The sequence below is a fragment of the Ursus arctos genome, unplaced genomic scaffold (assembly GCF_023065955.2).
Source record: "Ursus arctos isolate Adak ecotype North America unplaced genomic scaffold, UrsArc2.0 scaffold_18, whole genome shotgun sequence".
NCBI lineage: Eukaryota > Metazoa > Chordata > Mammalia > Carnivora > Ursidae > Ursus > Ursus arctos.
The window spans coordinates 29224135-29243505 of NW_026622852.1; the positions used below are offsets into that span (position 1 = coordinate 29224135).

At 46.0% G+C, this 19371-nt stretch overlaps 1 protein-coding gene across 1 annotated transcript in view; it reads right to left on the bottom strand.

Annotated features, from left to right (window-relative positions):
• Positions 1–19371, bottom strand: part of GABBR2 (gamma-aminobutyric acid type B receptor subunit 2) — a 336894-nt gene that overhangs the window by 139897 nt on the left and 177626 nt on the right. Inside the window, exons 5-6 of the mRNA XM_048223257.2 lie at positions 15889–15954; positions 9581–9781 (exon numbers count right to left, since the gene is read on the bottom strand). Coding sequence (XP_048079214.1) covers positions 9581–9781; positions 15889–15954 — 267 coding nt within the window. The remainder of the gene's footprint in view (positions 1–9580; positions 9782–15888; positions 15955–19371) is intronic.

Consider the following 19371-nt stretch of genomic DNA (forward strand, 5'->3'; position numbering starts at 1 on the left):
TTAGGCTCCCAGGCTAGCCCACACAAGCTTGCTAACCCACAATGTGACTAAACCTTATGGGTCTGTCATTCCAACAGAACCAAGCAGAGTCCTGCTTTCTGGGAGAGGAGAGCGTCATGGACAGAAGACAGCAGAAGGTGAAGAACCTTCTCCAGCTGCCATCCCTCCCCAGAGCGGCAAAACCGGCAGAGTTTCTCTCTAGCACTCCCTGTGGGATTTGGGGATCCCAGAGTCTCATCTGGGAGGTACGCTAGGGGGTAGTCTCCTTGTTCCTATACCCCAGTTTGTAGATCACCCGGGGACCTCGTCAAATGCAGATGCCAGAGCCCTACATTTGGATTCAGTAGGTCTATGGGATAATTTCAGAATCTGTATTTCTAGCAACCTTCCAAGATCTCAAGAATATATAAATTGGTTACCACTGATTAAGTCCCTCCTACAATCCGATTATTGGGTCTTCTCAAGAGCAACTTCCAGATGTTTGCTGAGCTCCATCTTAGATTCCTCGGTGCTGAGAAGCTCACTCTCTCTTCAGGGAGAGTCTCCACTTAAGGAGTGCTTGCTGTCTAAGAGACCAGTGTTCTGAAAGCAGCATCTGCAGCACCTCTCTCTGACCTGTGTTCTGCACACAGTGTCTCCTTGTGGAGCTGTGGTAAACAGGTCTGTTCCCTCTTATACACAACAGCCCCTGAAAGAGCTGAAGGCAGTGGCATGCTACCCTGAACCCAGGGTGCTGTTTTCTATCTTTGAAGTAAAATCGTCTCAGTTCACACTTCCACTCTGACCATGATGAAATGGCTTATATCAGACCAAAGCTCCCACGAAGAACATTCAGAGAAGCAGAATAAAACATAAAAATAGCTATTCAAAGGCATCATAAAGCAACCAGGACATCTAGGACTTGAGGAGCAAGATGCTGGAGAGAAGAGAATGCTTTGAGAAGAGTCCAGCGTTCTTTGCTGTTTCCCTTGGAGGCATTTTATGATTTGTAGGTAGGAAAGCTAACTGCAGGAAAACAAAGCACTGGATCAGAGTTTTTAGCAGTCCCATTGGGAGGGGAAGACAAAAAAACTATAGTTCAGGGTTATCAGGCAGCAAGTAGGACCAAGGTCTTAGAGGAAAAGGAAGCACAGAAAAGTGAGGCCAGTATTCAGACTGGCTTTTGCACTTGAAATACTTCAGACAACTAAGCTCCATAAAGCAAGAGGCTGAGAAGCCAAGAAAAAGCAGTGGCTGAGGGGTTTAGAAATTAAGCAGAAGTGCCTGGAGTCTCACAGTATCAGGGAAGACAAAAGTTGAACTCCAGGGCCAGTAAACACCCCAGGATTTCAGCTGATAACAATGAAGAACAAATACCAGGAATAAGAGCAAACCAAAACAGACCAGGTCTATAAAAACCAAAACCAAGCATGGAATCATCTCAATTCTTGATTGGATTAGGTGATCTTCCCCTAGGCAGATATCTTCTTAAAGAGAAAGAAATCTTCTCTGAAGAAAGATAACACCATCTGTAGCCTCTATATTTTTCATCTCTAATTATGTTGATGTAACAGGTACACCAAGAAAAGGGGATCAAATAATAAAAAGAGAAAAGGAAGGAAGGAAGGAAGGCAGGCAAAAAGTGAGGAAGGGAATAAGGAAGGAAAGAATAAAGGAAAGAAGAAAAATAGACAATAGACCCACAGATTATCCAAATCTTGAAGTTCTTAGACATGACTTTAAAGGAGGAAAATTTATGTGCTTAAGAAAATAGATGAAAAGATAGAGAATATTACCAGAGGACTGGAAGCTATGAAAGAAAAAAAGAGAATAAAATGAAGAGTCTAAAAACGAAAAATATGACAACTGAAATTAACTCCATAGATGGATGAAACAGCATATTAGAAACAGCAGAAAGTAGGTTAATGAACTAGAAGAAAGTGTAGTAATGGTAAATAGCAATAAATATTCAGACTGAAACACAGACAGGAAAAAAGGCTAAAAAATAAGAAATGAACATAAGATATATGGAATATGTTGAAAATGTCTAGCATATGTATAATTGTTGTCTTGGAATGTGAGGAAAGAGAGAATAGGCAGAAACAATATTTAAAGGGATATTATGCTAGAATTTTTCCAAATACAAATCAATCAACAGATTCATGAAGCTGTATGAACTCTGTGAACTATAATCAAGATAAACCCAAAGAAAACCTCATTTTAGTACAGCACAATAAAACTGCTGAAGACCAAGCAAAGACAAAATCTTAAAAGTAGTTACAGAAAAGAAGATGCATTACCTTCAAAAGAGCAACAATAAGTCAAGCAGCTGACTTAATAGAAACAATGGAAGCCAGAAGACAAATAATAGACTATCTAGAATTCTACACCTCAAAATCAGAGGTGAAAGAAAGAAAATTTCAGACAACCAGAAACTGAGAGAATTTGTCTCGAGCCAACCCGCAGCAAAAGAAAGATCAAGAAAAGTTCTTTGGGCAGAATGAAAGTGATCATAAATAGAATAACAGAAATGCAGGAAGGAATGAAAAGTAATGGGAAGTGTAAATATGTGAGTAGCTCTAAATGAAAAAATGACATCAGGGCCAGGAACATCCAGGAAAATCTTAAAGAAGAATAAAGTTGAAAGATTACATGACTAAGTATCAGGTCTTATAATAAAATTTTAGTTATTAAGACAAGTGGTATTGGTTAATGGATAAGGAAATGGACCGATGGAAGAAAATGGAAAGTTCAGGAACAGATACACATTATATACAATGATTAATTTATGACAAAGTTGACACTATAGTATGGGGGGGGTGGTGAGGATGATGGACTTTTCAATAAATGGTCCTGAATCAACTGGTTATACATATGGGCAGAAAATGAATCTTGATTTTACCTCACACCATACATAAAATCAATTTCATGTGGATTCTATATCTAAATGTGAAAGGGAAAAAAACTTCTAAAAGATAAGATAGGAAAATATTTTCATGAGTGTGGGTGGACAAAGATGTTTAAATAGAACACAGATATACTAATCATAAAGAAGATGAATAAACTGGACTACACTAAAATTAAGAATTTCTGTTCATCAAAATATATCACTAAGAAAGTGAAAGTGTAAGTTCAAGAATGGGCAAAGATATAAATACATATAACTATCCAAGGATTCATACACAGAATTTAAAAAGAACTACAAATCAATAAGAAACAGGCAGAGAGTCTATGGTCATATGACCCTGAATGCACCCAATCTTGTCTGATCTCAGAAGCTAAGCAGGGTCGGGCCTGGTTAGTACTTGGATGAGAGAAACAGGCAGAGAATCCAAGTAGAAAAATGGGCAAAAGACTTGAACAGGAAATTTGTAAAAGAGGGTATCAAAATGGCCAGTAAAGATATGGAAAGATACTCAACTTCATTAGTCATCAGAGAAATGTAAATTAAAACTCAAATGAAATACCACTACACACCCACTAGATTGGCTAAAATTAAAAAGCCGACAATACCAAATGTTGGTGAGCCTGTGAACCAACTGGAGCTCTCAATCACTGCTGGTGGGTGTGTAAATTGGTACAACCACTTTAGAAATCTGTTTGGCAGGGTCTACTTAAGCTGAACATATGCATACCCTGTGACTCAGAAATTCCACCCCTACGTATGCATCCAATAGTAATTTGCACATATATTCACCAAAATACCTCAAATACCTAGAAATAAACCAAACACAGTATGTGCAAGAATTTCCATACAGAAAATTACAAAACATTTTTGAGAGAAATTAAAAATGACCTTGGTAAATGCAGGGATATAGAAAATTCATGTTCATATATTATTAAGTCAATTTTTCCTACATCAACCTACAAATTCAGTAAAATCCCAATAATAAGCCAGAACAGATTTGTGTATATGTGTGTGTAAACTGACTCACTACTCCTTTCTCCAGCTCTGAGGCTGCTGTGCTAAAGAAGGAAAAGAACCACAATTTGTCAAGCACCTATTGTGTGTTTGGCACTCTGCATGATACTTTTCTCTGCTTTACTTTATCTAATCCTTATAAATCTTATAAAAGATATTATTACCCCAATATTGTAGATAATTTCAGAAAGGTCAAATGACTTGCCCAATGTCACTGTATCACTATCACTATGTCACCCAATTCAGCTGTATATAACAGAAAAAAAATTATCAGTGACTTATAGTTTATTTTTCTCTCATGTAAAAGATGTTCATGCATTGACAGTGCATGGCTGCCATGACAGCTTCATAGTGTAATCAGGGACCCAGCTCCTATCTGTATGCAACACTACCCTAGAATGAAGTTTCCTTTTCATGGTCACTTCTTGATTCAAGATGGCTGCTAGAACTTTAGCCATCCCATCCATAGTCCAGCTAACACAAAGGAGAAGGGAAAAGAAGGGCAAGCTCTCCCCTTAAAACAGACTTCCAGAAGTCCCATATAACACTCCTATTTGTATTCCTTGGCCAGACTTAGAATCCTGGCCATATCTAGCTACATGGGAAGCTGGGAAATGTCCCTTTTCAGCTGCGTGGTAACATACTTACTTAAAAAAACAGAGCTGTGTTACTGAGGTAGACCAGGGGGCTATGGATATTGGTACGGACAACTAGCCATCTTTCAGAGTCTCCCAGTTGGGAAGTGGTGGGGCCAAAATTCAAATCTAGCCAGTGAGCTTATTACTTATGACCCTCCACAGGCTACTGCACCCTTCCTCTGGAGCCCATGTTCCTCTGCTACACTACCTCTCCCCCATCGAAGTGAATTCCTAGGGAAGCAAAGGGAACAGGAGCTTCGTGGGGAAGGTGGGAGGCAGAGGCAGTGGCCTTGTGAAGGATGACCTTCTCAGGGAGCATGCCTACTTTTCCATGGCCCCTTCCCTTCCTCCTCTCTAGAGCCCAGAGCTTCCCAGAAGTTCTATGTTCTTTTTCAGGGAGCTCACATGGCAGTGACGATGAGATGGGTACAGCTTTTCCTGGGTCATTGGCTTTACACTGAGGACTCACTTGATTTGTGTTTCCTGCAGTTCTTCCATGTTGAATCAACAGTCACGGGTGGTTGCAGAAGCTTCTTGCCAGAAAACATTACAAAACTCTTCCAGAGAATGAGCCTGTGCATTTGATGGGGGATTGGGGCCACCTCTGAGGTCCCCAGTGATTCCAGGGTTCTGTGAACATCTCCATCCAGTGCCTCGGTCCAGCTCTGTCTCAGCAGGAGAATGGGGAAAATGTCCAGAGAGGCTGGGCCATCACCAGAGAAACCTGACCAGAGTTGTAAAGGCTCACAATGGAAACAAGCCTAAAGGGACTTTGGAAAGGGAAAGCTGACGATGGAAATCACCAATGTCAAAGAGTTCCTATGGGGGAGCAGACTGGTAATGGGGAATCTCAGTGAGAATGAGCCAGACAGTAGAGCCAAAGCAAGTATCCAGAGGCTGTTCTCATGAAGGTTCTAGAAGACTGAGCTCTGGATGGGCTCGGGGAAGCCCGAAGGTCTGCATTTGTCTCATCATTGGAAATTTCAATAGGAAGAGACTGATGAATGTGCTCTGGAGGCTCACGACCTTGTTATTCCTCCTACCAGAATTCTCCTGGGTGCCAGTGAAAGTTGGGGATGGCCTGACTGGCAACAGGTGTCTGAAAGGGGGAACCCCAGAGAACACATTCCAAGAGGGGCCACTGTTCTGCCTGATTCTGCAACTTTCTCTCCCAGGAGTCACCGTTATCCTGGGGATTCCAAGGTTTAACACTACAACCATGTCACCCAGTTCACTGCTAAGAACCCAGTACCTTATTTACAGAGAGCCAGAGAACTTAGCTGCGAAAGGACCCTAGGAGTTATCTGGTCCAAATCTCTCATTTTCAGTGAGGAAACTAAGGCTGGGGTGGGGGTGCGGTGAGGAGAATGACTAGCTGCGGAGGCAGATGAATTGGTGGGAATGCCAGGATTTGTGCCAGATCTCTTGATCACCAGACCCATGCTCGCCTGTTATGCCATCTACTAGCAGTGGCCAGCTGAGAGAGAAAGGGCTGATTTGGGTGCATTCCTTTCTAAGCTTGTCACAAGTCTTGGGGAGAGAGCAGGGCAGAGAGGAAGGGGCTCTGAGTAGGGAATGAGCAGTCCTGGCTTCAGGTCCTGGGGCTGTCCCGGACCTGCTGGGTGACTATAGCAGTTTCCTGGGGCTGCCATGGCAAATTTCCATAAACAGGGTGGCCTGAAACAACAGAAGTTTATTCTCTCCCAGTTCTGGAGGCTGGGAGTCCAAAACTCAGGTGTCAGCAGGGCTGGTTCCCTCTGGAGGCTCTGAGGGAGAATCTGTCCCATGCTTCTCTCCCAGCTCCTGGTGGCTGCTGGCTATTCTTGGCATTCTTTTTCTTGTGGATGTATCACTCCAGTTTCTGCCTGTGCCGTCACATGACCACCTACATGTGGTCAAATCTCCCTCTGCCTTTCTCTTATAAGGACCCTCGCCATTGCATTTAGGGTTTACCTGGGTAGTCCAGGATGATCTCATCTCAAGATCCCACAATTAATTACATCTGCAAAGATGCTTTTTTCCAAATAAGGTCACATTCACGGGTTCCAAGGGTTAGGACATTGGCCTATCTTTTTAGGGGCTGCGATTCTACCTACTACAAGGATCTTGGGTGTGTCCCTTCCCATTTCTGCTGCTTAGCTTCCCTAATGAGGATGGCAAGAGCTTATTGACTTGGTTCTACAAGTGTCTGCTTATCCCCGTGGACACTGACGGATCCCAAAATATAGGCTTCAGCTCAGCAGCCTGAGCCAGGCTGACCACAGTCCCCAGCAGTCATGGATAACACAAATTCAAATTCAAGAACCATTTCCCACCTCTCTAGACCTTCCTTTGACCATAGACTCTTGGAGATTAGTGGGGGAACTTGGCTGTGGTCAGAACACAAATAAGAATGCTTTATTCAACCGAGGGCCCCACACCCCAGGGAGAGAGCATTCAACAAGAGCAGGCACAGAGGATGGGCTGAGTGTGGAAGGAGCTTGATAAACACAACCTGTTCAGGGCCAGGATCGGGGGGGGGGGGGTGGAGGGGGGAGGAAAGCAAGGTGTGAAAATGAAGAGGGAGCTAAATACCTCAGTAATCAAGAGAAATGACATTTTAAGGTAGTATTTTTAAAAATCAAAACGAATGCAAAAAAAAAATCCAGGATGAACAAAACATCAAAATTTTAAATAAACACAAGATCCAGTCTTGCAATTGTGTGACTTAAATCACTTAGGTCTCCCTCATCCCAGTCCTGTGAATCTTAACCTTTGTTTAAAATTTTGACGTTTTGTTCATCATGGATTTTTGTGTTAATTTTGAATTTTAAAAAATATTGCATTATAATACTTCTCATCTTGATTACTGAGGTTGTTGGCATTGTCTTAAATCTTGCCCTTAGGTTCTGCACTGGGCATGTGAATTACAACTGGAGGGATTGGGGCTGTTTGGTTCAGACAAGGGAGATGTCTCTGGGGATATGGTCACCACCCATAGGACCTGTGTGGGCCCTGAGGGACCAGTGGGGGAAATTCAGGGAGAAATAGTAAGTCCTCTGCTACTGGAAGGATCTGAGAATCTGTTGGGAGGTTGATCTAGATAATCTGTAGGAGAGCCCTAAAACTCTCTGATTTCAAGAGGCAGATGCCTCAGATTTTCCTGCGTAACTTCAATCATCTTGTAACCTCAGGATAACATAAGAAATGCTGTCTCTTGCTTCAAACACCTCAGAGACAGGGACTGGGTGTCCTGGAATTTTAGAAGCTGCCCCATGCCGGGAACCTGGCACTACTCCATCCTGGGAGGCCAAGGAGTGGGTCACCCACACTGTGGGGTGAAGTGAACAGCCCCAGGAATAGCCACAAACTGTTCCAGTCCCAGGCACAGAGTCATGGGGGTGAGGTCAGCCTTAGCACCAGTCCCAATTAAAAATCATTAAAGTGAAAAAAAATTAAAATGAAAGTCAGTGACCTGGGAGATGTTGTTCTAAAGTCAGAACACTTCCTCTAAAAGATGCTACAAAAATTGATTTTTCCAAAATGCATTTCTGTGTACTGCTCACATCTGTGCAGGACTCACCCACCCAGTAACATCCACGCTCCTTAGAATGACATTCAAGGCCCTTCTCATGGCGTGTTATGACCTTTATGCCCCTCGGCTTCACAGATCTTGTGTGTAATCACTTCTGTCTTTGGTCTCCTAAAGTTCTCAGTTTAGTTATGCTGTCTGCTGGCATGGAATTTTTTTTTCTTAATTTTTGTATTTTCCTCAAATTTTACATTATTTTGAGATTAAAGTCTAGGTGTCCCTGGACTCAAGTTTCTGCTAATAAACAACAAACTTTGATGCCTTTAAAAATAACACTTACTGAAATAAAATGAGTTCTTTCTGCACATTATTCAGCATCTCAGAAAACTTTCTATACGCACATTGATTTTTGCATGAAAATATTTCTTCCAACATTTTCTAGCCAGAGTGTTTTTCCAGCATCCCTCAGGTGCCAGCACGATCTAAAGACTTGTTTACAAAATGTGTCCTCATGATTTGCCATTTTTTTTGAGAAATCAATAAATCATTCTTATAGAGCTGGCTCTGATTGAGATTAAATAATGGATAAAAAATTATCTACAAAAATTTTATATAGCTTTGCCATGAAGTTTAATTCCTTCAGTGGAACTGGTGGAGAAAGGAACCATCTGAGCTCAGAGAAGACAGAAGAGAATTGTGTGCACTGCTGTCCTCGATTCTGGCTGGTGGTTAGATCTAAGAGACAGAACGGTCTTTGTTCACCAGGGCCGCCATCCCAATTCTTGGTAACACTTACACTGATAGGTAACGGTGTACTTTTGAAATACTTTTACCTATGCTACATTACCTGGCCCTCTCACAGCTCTACGGGATAAGGGGCGGGGGGTGTTAGTAACGCCCATGGGAACATGTGGAGCCCCTGTCGAAGGTCCTGCTCCCAGTAATGACAGCACTGAGGGGCTGGGCACCATGCCAGCCACACTGCACAATCTGCCACCAGAGGATGAGATCTATTATACAGATGAAGATTCAGTGCTCAGATAACTCAAGCTCAAGGTCACACAGCTGGTAAATGGCAAAACTGGGGTTCAAGCTAGTCTGGCTGGTCTACAGCACATGTTTCCCAAAGTCTACTTGAGGGATCTGTCCTCTCCTCTAGGCTGACAGGAGCATCAGTGAGCCTGAGAAATGACATTCCAGGTCAGAGGTACATAGAGTGAAAGCCTTGCCGAGTCTGAAACATCGGGCCCTATGTCTGGTGCTGTCAAAATCATGACTCCATCACTTACATGGACACTGTTTTGGGCTTACAAAACACCCTTACATCATCTGATTCCCAAGTTTCTTAGAGGGGCATGCAGTGGAGGTCTGGCTATCCCCATTTAACAGGCTCAGAGAGGTCAAGTGATTCACTCAAAGTCACACAGCAAAGGCCAGAACAAGATCTGGGCATTTTGTGCCAACATCATTAGCCAAGATGATCAAAAGAGATGGTCCTAAGGGCTGAAGTGGACAGACCATGACACTGACCTTTCCTGAGATGGTCTTGATCTGCTTGGAGCTCAAGGGCTCGAAGTCCACGCCGATGTAGCCCTCCATGGCAGCAAGCAGATTCTTCCGGAGACAACGGGATGAGTTGGCTTCTGTGTGCACCTGCTCCCACCAGGAAGGCTCATACCAGCCCGGGATGATCCACTGGTATTTGCTACCATACATGTTCTCCTCATATGCCTGCAACAGATGGGTTGACCATGAAGCTACCAAGAGTCAAACATTTGTTCAAGGCTTTGTGCCCTGTGAGACAAGTGGAAGGGGCTCAGGCCTCCTCTTACCAAGGGTTTATTAATTTTTCTATTATTTGCTTTGTTATCTCTCCTCGTTATCTCTCAAGAGACCCACGGTAGTTTATTGGAAACATATATAATAAAATAATAAACACTGAATAAAAATTGAAACATGAGGACCTGACCAAAACCAGATAAGGACACTATAAAAAAACTACAGAATGATATCGCTGATGAATATAGTGGCAAAAATTCTCAACAACATATTGGCAAACTGAATTCAAGAATACATTAGAAAGATTATACACTATGACCAAACGGCATTTATCCCTGGGATGCAAGGATGGTTTAACATACACAAATGAATAAATATATCACATTAGTGGAATTAAAGATAAAAATCACATGATCATTGCAACAGATGCTCTCTATGTACTGTGATGAACTGTGAGCATTTTAAAACAGGAATCTTAAACATCCTGCAGTTCATTCCTGGAGAGCCATGAACACCTTGGGAAAGAATTCATGCCACACCCCTTTGGGCTCCTTGGCCTACAACAGAGACAGCACAGAGGCCAGAGGATGTGGTAAGGGAGCCTGCAGGATTGCTTTGGACTCCAGGAAGCTTCTGGCTGCCTTCTACTTAGGCTCTGGGCTGCTAAGCCACGCTCTGCCCACAGCAGGTGGGCCAGAGACCCTAATAGCATCTGTACATTAGAGAAAAGTGACTCTCAAGTCTGAGAGTTGGGGGAGAGCTCCCCCCCATTCCTACATCTGGGGAGGTGACTCTTCTAGAATTCTCTTAACACCTAAGAAAGCCCATCCTGCAGTGTGGAGCATCTCACTGGGATAAATGTGAGTTAAAATGTTTGTTCCTTAACTTAAGCTCAGATACCATCTCCACGGCCTCTGCTCATTGAGTGAAGCCTCTGTAGATTAAACTGAAATGATTTAATGAAAGAGCCCTTCAACTACTTCAAGGCAGTTATCACACTGCCTTTTCCCTAGACTCCTCTGATGATATGTGACTTTCCCCTCCCCAATTCTAGATAATACACTTCTCATAGGCAGCCTCAGATCATAGTCATTTTTTCAGCAGCTACATTATAATGTTGCCCCTATCACAATTGTGTAGAAAACATAGGCAGCCCTCATATCTCAATTATAGGATAAAATCCCAGTTTAACAAAGGCAGGCAATCTCCTGATTTTTCCCCTAATAAATGCGGTTTAGTCCAAAGAAACTCTCTTTCGAAGAAAAGATAATCCGAGATCTGTCTGGGGGCTAGATTTTTGAACAAAAGCTCATCCCAATGATCCCAGGTCACTGTATGAACGGTAGAACCTGTGAGATTTTATAACTCTCATCCTTTATGGAAAGGGAGGAACTCACATATCTTGAGCCCCTATTACGTGCTTGGCCAGGTATACACATTATTGTATTTTATTCTCACAACAATCCTATGAGGTATGTGTTATTATTTTCATCTTATAAATGACAAAATTGAGGCTCAGAGATGGAGGCATTTGCCCAAACAAATACAGCTAAGTCAAGGGGACAAGATTCAACGTCCATTTTTGGAAGTTCCCCTCTTTTTTCAGCAAAAAAATTAAACAAAAAATTTTGGAAGCTTTCTCAATCCTAAAAGGTTGAGGCCAGAAGAGAGCCCCACTTATTAGGAAGGTATGTTAAATAGGAGTCAATAGGTACAGAATAGGGGCAAGAGGCATTCTAATCAGACCCAGAGGCAGATCTGCATCGCTCTCCGAGGACAAAGACCTAGTGATGACTTAGAGCAGCACAGGGCAAGCTGCCTCCTAGGGGTCTGCCCTGACAGCTCTTTGACCTGTCCTTGTCTCATTAGGAGCTGTTCCTTGTGAGTGAATTTTCCAGAAAACAGAAGCTTAGTCTGCTTTTTTCTAAACAAAAACAGATTTTGTTTAGAATGTTATTCAGTTTTTTTTAAAGATTTTATTTATTTATTTGACAGGGAGAGAGACAGCCAGTGAGAGAGGGAACACAAGCAGGGGGAGTGGGAGAGGAAGAAGCAGGCTCCCAGCAGAGGAGCCTGATGTGGGGCTCGATCCCAGAGTGCCAGGATCACGCCCTGAGCCGAAGGCAGACGCTTAACGACTGCACCACCCAGGCGCCTCTAGAATGTTATTCAGTTTTGATGAAGATAAACATTTTCCTGCTGACCTTCTGAAACACACAAGAAAGGAGATTCCAGTCCAGCAGCCCCAGATTCGCTGCCACATAGCAGCTGGGTGGCTCTGGCGCCCAGCTCCTCGGGTCTCACTTTTCCCAGCTACAGCCTGTGGAAAGCAAAGCCTCTCTCACTGGATTGGTGTAAGAATGAAATGAGAGGACACGTGGACCATGCCTGGCCACCACTACATGCAGGCACGTTTTAGCAGCTCCTTCTGGTTCTCTTCTCCTTTCCACCACACACGGTTTTATTCCGAACACCAGTCACTGTTATGGGCTGTGCACAGGAATGCTGCTGGGTCTAGGGTGTCACTTTTCATTGCCATTGAGTCCCTGTCTTCTCTGAATTTGCTGCTTTTAAACTGCTATAGCTGGAAAAGCAGGGTGCCTGGGTGGTTAAACATATGTGCAGAGCAAAAGTAAATAGGCCTTGAGTGAGGGTCTAAGAGGCTTCCCTGCAAGGTAGGTGAACCGGTTTAAATATACCCTCCACTGTCTAAAGCACCTGAGGGGGAGGCTGTGGTCCTCCATTCTGCTATTCTCATATTCAAATGGGCTGAGGTTGTTATACATGTGAGCTGGGAGGAGCTGCCAGAATGCTCTCTGTCTTCTTTGCCGGAGAGGGAGTCTTTGTAGGGTGGGGTCCACTCTTGTGTGGAGCCCCCGTGCTCAGCACAGTGCCTGGTGTGCACGGGGCACCCGAGAAGTGGTTGCGGAGTGACTGAACAAGTTTCCAGTTTCCTTGATCACCTTAGTTTTCATTTTCCCTGCCTCTTGTAGGAATGTGATCTCAGGACCTCTGGCCACCTGTGGGCCTGCCACGTGGCGATGGGCAGACCTGAGCTCGCCTTCTTCAGTTTTAGAGTCTGCTTTGGTTCTTATTTGCCACTGACAGGTAACCATGACGTGAATTATTTTTAAAAATCTGGTTTCCTCTTTTTATTATGTTTCCTTTCACCTCCTTGCTCCCCCCCGCCTCATGCAAGAAGGACATTTCCCTTTTCCTATTACAGTCACATCAATGATGGTAATAAACCCTCACATCAGGAAGGCAGTTCACAGTTGGGATGATGGTCTCCTTCTGTGGCCTTATTTAAGCCCATGAGGCTGATGGGGCAAGGACTGCTGCTTCCATTTGAGAGGTGAGGCAGCTGGAGACCAGAGGCGTAAGGTGACCTGTCTGAGGTCACACAGCTGGGGGAGCTAAAGCCAGAACCCAGGCCAGAGTGCTTGAGAGTTTAGAATAGACCACCGAGGGGGGGAAGGAAAAGACAAAAGAGACGGAGACATGCTCATTCTGTGCTGAAGCCCAAATGAACATTTTGCCACAGGGCTATAAATAGCCCTTGCATTTGCTGGAGTCTGCGCTTCCATTGGGTGGCGGTTCCCATCTCAAGAACACAGCAACATGCTGCAAAGTTTGCACTGCGACATTTGGGTGGCACAGATATGGCTCTTTCCACCTGATCTGCCCTCTGACCCCGATGCACGGGCAGGAAGGCTCTTTCACAGGGTTCTCTGCTCTGAGCAGCCCCTCCCTCTGCCACACACCAGTCTTGATCCAGTAGGAAGACATGGAGCAGACTCTCAGGATCTCCCAGACCTGCCACAAGAATTCCTCCCTAACCAGGTAAAACGCCAGGCCCTGGAGGGCAGTTTGCTTCCGAGGGTCTGACACTTGGAATAAACATCCAACAAAAACACCTGCAAGGAATTCCTCAATAACCAAAGCCACCACAGACTCTAAGAGGAAGCCCATTGCAAAATGTCCACCGTCCAATAAGAGGAAAGTAGGCTGAGAAGGTGGATGGTGTCCCATGCCATGTGGAAGGCAGGCAGCCTGGGGCTTTGGGACGAGAGGAAGACAGCCACACCGTCTGTTCCGAAGGTGAAACCATGGCTGGAAATGCCACTCGGAAAATAATCCCAGTGCATGGCACAGAGTGAAATCACAGCCACGCCTTCACTTGGGTTTGGCTCAGAGCAGAGCATGAGGTCTGTCTCCAGTTCTTGGAAAAGGGAGATGGCCGGCGACCAGTGTGGTGTCTTCATGGATCATTTTTATTAATATATTTCTCCTGGAGTTATGACCCACCATGTGCCAGCTGCTTGCAAGGCCTTGGGGATATAGTGAAGAGTGGGGAGGGAGGGCGGTTAAAATCCAGTCTATGATAAATGGCAGTGGTCCATTCCATTCTCACACACCTGAGACTTTACATAAACAAACAAAAAAAGACCGGGGACATTTACCGAAGGCTCATTATCCATTAGGCACCGTGCGGTGTTTCTGCTCATTGAATCTCCACAACAATCCTATGAGACAGGGGTTATTATCCTCCCCACTTTATAGATGAGAAAACAGAGGCTCCAGACATGTCCACAACAAGCCCAAATTCAGCAACTAAGCCGCAGATTGGCCCCTGAGCTCCCAGCTCTGTCCAGGGTCTCCAGAAACGTCAGCCTTGGGGTTTTTCCTTCCTCCCCAGTAAATCGAGAGACGATCAGGCAGTTCTGGATTTGTTCTTGAGCCTTCAGGACGAAATTGCCCCAGGTGACTGTGGCTTCTGGTCACTGTTCTGTCCTTACCCCTGGTGTGCTTTTTCTCTCTAGAAATGGGTAGCAGGAGCTGAGAAGAATCCCCCAGGCAGTGTCTCTCTAGCAGACAGCAGAGGGACCACCGTCCCTGGGTGTGGACACACAGCCTGAGGTCCCCTTGGCTCCTGGGAGTGATGCTGACCTTAGTGACCCATGGCAACCCTGAAGTCAACCAAGACCCCAAAGCCTCTTCTGTTCTAAATGCACAGTCCTCCTCAGCTATGCCTATAGCACCCTGGACACGGGCAGCTTGATTTGTTCTAATGTAGCCCTCTATTAGGACTACGAGATTTAACCTTCTTAGACTGAATCAAACATTCCAGCCTGTTAGAGTTCTTTGCACCTTGGATCTGTTTCCAACATACTTCGCAACTTCCCAAATTCCTACAGGTCTGCTTTTTATAATCTCATCCAAGTCATGGACAAAAGATCAAAGAGAACAGAGGCCTATGGCCCATCACCAGAGACAACACCTAGAATAAGCTCGCTCTAAGTGGAAGCGCTTACTGGGGAGACAGTGACTCCTGAGACTGGGCTCTCATTCCGTTGACCTTTCTCCTGACCTGGGGTGGGGGGAGAGGGAGCCAGGGCATCCAAATGGGAAGACTTGGTTCCTGTGTTAGAACTCTTACAAGTTCTTAGGGAGAACATATGGAAGAAGGGTGATCAGGTTGGGAATCAGGTGAAGGGCATGGAGCCTTGGCTCAGCCATGAGCTGGGCCTCTATTTCCTTATCTGTAGAGTGGGATAACGATAGTTGTTTCACACAGTTTATTGAAAAGATGAAAGGAGAGAACATACAAAAGGTACTTTGTCGCCTATCACACACCAGACAACTGTGAAGAATTCAGAGGTAGATACCGAACAGTTGAGAGATCATTCTAAAGTTGAGACTCTGAGCCCTGCCCCAGGGCCAGGAGGGGGTGTGGGGCACTCAGCCTTGCCCCTTCCGCTCTCCCGGGCATTCGGCAGCCTCCATCAAGCATGGCTGAGGAGACAGGCAGAGCATTAGCCGACAGTGCTTAGACAGGGAGCTGGAGGGGAGCTTTGGTCAGCTGAGGCCCCTAGTTCCTCTCATGACTGCACTGTTCTGAACCCCGGGCTTAGCTCCCTGCGAAGAGGAAAGAGCAGTGACCGTAACACTTCTGCTTCCAACAACCCGGACTCCAGTCCTATAGCCCGCTCAGACCAGGCAGTGAGAACGAGTCTGACTCCCCAAAGACGCAGTGACACGACCAAAGTTTTACTTACACAGCAGAACACTTTTGCTGCCATATTCTGGTCAAACTGGCCAAGGATGATCCTCACGTCATTGCCCTGTGGACAGAAGGACACGTATGTGAAGGAGAGGGGATGACAGGCACACTCGAGGGCTTGAGGCCACCGGCAGAGAACATCCGTGCACCCCCAGCTCCCCAGCCAAGAGCTCTGCCCTCTCACCCCAGCCCAGCCTGGATGTTCTGGCCCTCTCTAGGGCTAGTTTCCCTTTAGCTCTTGCTGCCCTCCCTGGTCTCAGGGGCATGCCCTGGGGCAAATCTGCACATGCTGGTGGCTTTATAAAGCTGGCGGCTCTCAGCGGTCCCAGTATCATCCCTGATCCTTCAACAAGCTCAGGCCAACCCTACAGAGTACTGAGACAGTGTCTAATCTGCTTCCTCACTTGACACACAGGGAAACTGAGGCCAGAGGAGACAAAGGAGCTTCCAAGGTCCCCAGGGGAGTTGATGGCAGAAATAAGACTGCAGCATCCCCACCCTCCCCCCAGTATTCTAGACTTTTCTATACCTTCCTGGAACCCACAAAGCTTCCCAATTAAGAAGTTTCAGAGGCTCTTTGAGTTCTGAGCTTTGTTCAAATCTCAACTCCACCCACAAGCCTCAGGGCGCCTCAGGCTGTTCCTTTATCCAGGTTAGCCTCAATTTCCTCACTGTCAAATGGGGAAAATGGCAGTACTTACTTTCCGGGAGGACTAAATGAGACAATTCGCATAAACTGCTTTACACAGTTCCTGGCACATAGCGAATGCCCAGTAAGTACGAGCTAGTATTAGGATTTTATAACCTCCTCCCAACCCATTTTTAACTCCAAGAAAAACTTATATTTGAAAACTCTATAAATAGGACTGCACTTATTATCTCAATGCGTGCCTTGCACAACAGCTCCTGTGACTCATTTATTCATTCAACAAACATTTACTGGGCGTTTGCCTGAGGTGCCCTCCTGGGTCAGGTAAGGGGCCCTTGGTTGCTCTCTGGGGGACAGGGATCCAGGCAGGGGCCCTGCCCCATAGAGAAGAGGCTACAGAAGGGTGTGCCAGCAGCCTGCAGGAGACCAGCGGTGCCCTGGCCCACGGGGCTGCTCCCTACCCCAGTCACTTCCTGCCCTCCACCCTGAGACTCAGGCTTGCAGGTGGTGCCACCTTCCTGCCGTTCCCTCCGTCCTCTCCAGCAGGCCTCAAGGCCCTTTGATGCATAAAGAAGAGAAACATGCCTTTAAAGATCAGTTTTTAGCATCTTTCAAAATTGGAAAGTGCTGACTGGGAGGCCATTTTACTCATCATGTACTTTAGCAAAATAAAAAAGGCTTGGATTCTAAAATCATCCTTCGTTTGCAAGCAAGAATGGAAAGAAGAGGGGGAAAAAAAACCTTGCTCTGAAAGGACTTTAAAAGATCGTTAACAGAGCAGTTGAAGGAAGGCAAGCCTTTGTCATCACCATGTCTGCAACGCTATAAAAAGTTCTAAGCTGCTTCCGTTCTGTGGACAATGCTCTCAGGCACACTCCAGGGTTTTTCTGCCTGTTTGTTGAAATCTTTTAGCCTTCTTTGCTGCTAATAGTATTCAGCCGGCCAGCCAGCAAACAGTTATTGAGCACCTACTTTGTGCCAAACTCTGTGTTGCTAAACATGGTAGAGTAGAAATAGTTTATTGGGTTTTAGAGTTAGGGAGACCTTAGTTCAAATCCAGGCTCTACCACTGACCAGCTGTGTGACCCTGAATCTGAATCCCCTGGAGCCTCAATTTTCTCATCTTTGAAAGAGGGATAATCCAACCTACCTTGCTGGGGGCTGCAGGATTCATGCTAATGAAACCCACCCATTGGCTTTCATGATGCTTCCTCCTGGCTCTTTCCTACCTCCTGGTCCCTCCTGCTCAGACTGTGAGTCAGCTCGTCATCTTTTTGCCCATCCCTAAATGCTGGTGTTCTACACAGTTCTGCCCTTAGCTCTGTGTCCTCATCACTCTCCTGGGGCAGCCTCATTCCAGACCCCAGACACAACTGCTCTCTGTGCGCTAGAGACCCGATCTCTCTCCCCACCCCCAACTTTTCTCCGGCTGCCCACTGGACCCCTCCTCTTGGATTCTCCCACGTACCTCAAGCTCAGCATAGCCCAAGCTGAACATCTCATCTTTGCCAATGAGCCTTTTCCATCTCCTGTGTTGTTCATCTCTGAGAACGGTGTCGCCAACCTCCCACCCACTCAGGTTCATTTGCCTCCACCCAAGCCCTAACCAGGAGCCACCTGCTGGTTCTGCCTGCCCACCAGTGCCAAATCACCCCCATCCCTGCAGCCTCACCATGCTGGGGGCAGCCACCATCATTCCCTCCTCTATGAACTACGACTGCCTCCTGGCTGGATCCCCACCCTTACTCCCGCTCCATCCACCCTGGTCTCCACAGCAGATGAAGGACTCATTCCAAGATTCCGATGTGGTTCTGTAAAACCTTTCCACAGCTCCCTGAGCTTTCCAGGTCAACTGAGTCCCTGAGTAGGACATTCGAGATGCTGTACCAGGGGACTCCTGCTCAGTCCTCGCCAGTCTCGCAGGGCATGAGAATGAGCTACCTGTGGTTCTCTAAAACAGGTCTGCCATTCACGCACTCCTTCACGGCTCATTCCCCCGCCGCTCCCCTCTTGCTTTCTGCAAGCTCATGCATCTCGAATGCCCTTCTCTTTCACCCCACTCCTCTGCCTGGAGAGCTGCCACTCACCCTTCATGCTTTAGCTCGGGCACCCCTACTCTGAGAAACCATCTGTGTCCTCTCAGGTGGTCATTTGCTCCTCTGTGGGCCCACAGCACTCTGTGCCCTCCTCTATCATAGCCACTTGCTTGCCTGTCTTCTCCACTGGACTGAGGGTAACTTGATTCAGCTCTGGGTCCCCAGGTCAGGGGGACAGGGCATGACATATATATCAACCATAGGCGTTGAATGCATGACTAAGCGAGCAAATGCTATGTGAAGTACCAAGTGCAGCGTCTGGCCTGCATTCCTTATTCAGTAACTGGTAGCCATGATCACCACTGCACTGATACCCTGCTAGCCTAGGGCCTCGGCACTCGCTGGGTTCACCATTTCTTGAATGCACTCAGGAGCCCATATTTTCATGGCTGACCACCTGACCACCTGCAGATAGATAAATAACCGGCTCTACCACTTGCAGACCATTTGGTGTCTCTGTTGCCATGACAACCAAGTTGCATGGACAATTTGGTGCTGCGCTCCCAGACTGTTAGAACTGGATGGAACCCAAGGGATCAATGATCTAGTGAACCCCTTCCTAGAGAGGCAAAAGGCTTCCCCCAAGACTGCACAGCACCCCGGAACCAGTGTTCTCACTTTGGTGGCCCTCTGACCATCAGAGGACCCTGGAGAAAGATCCTGGCCAGAGCCAGGTTATACCCATGGCAGGGAGCGACTCCCACCCACTGAGATTCTAGCCCGTAAGAGGTAG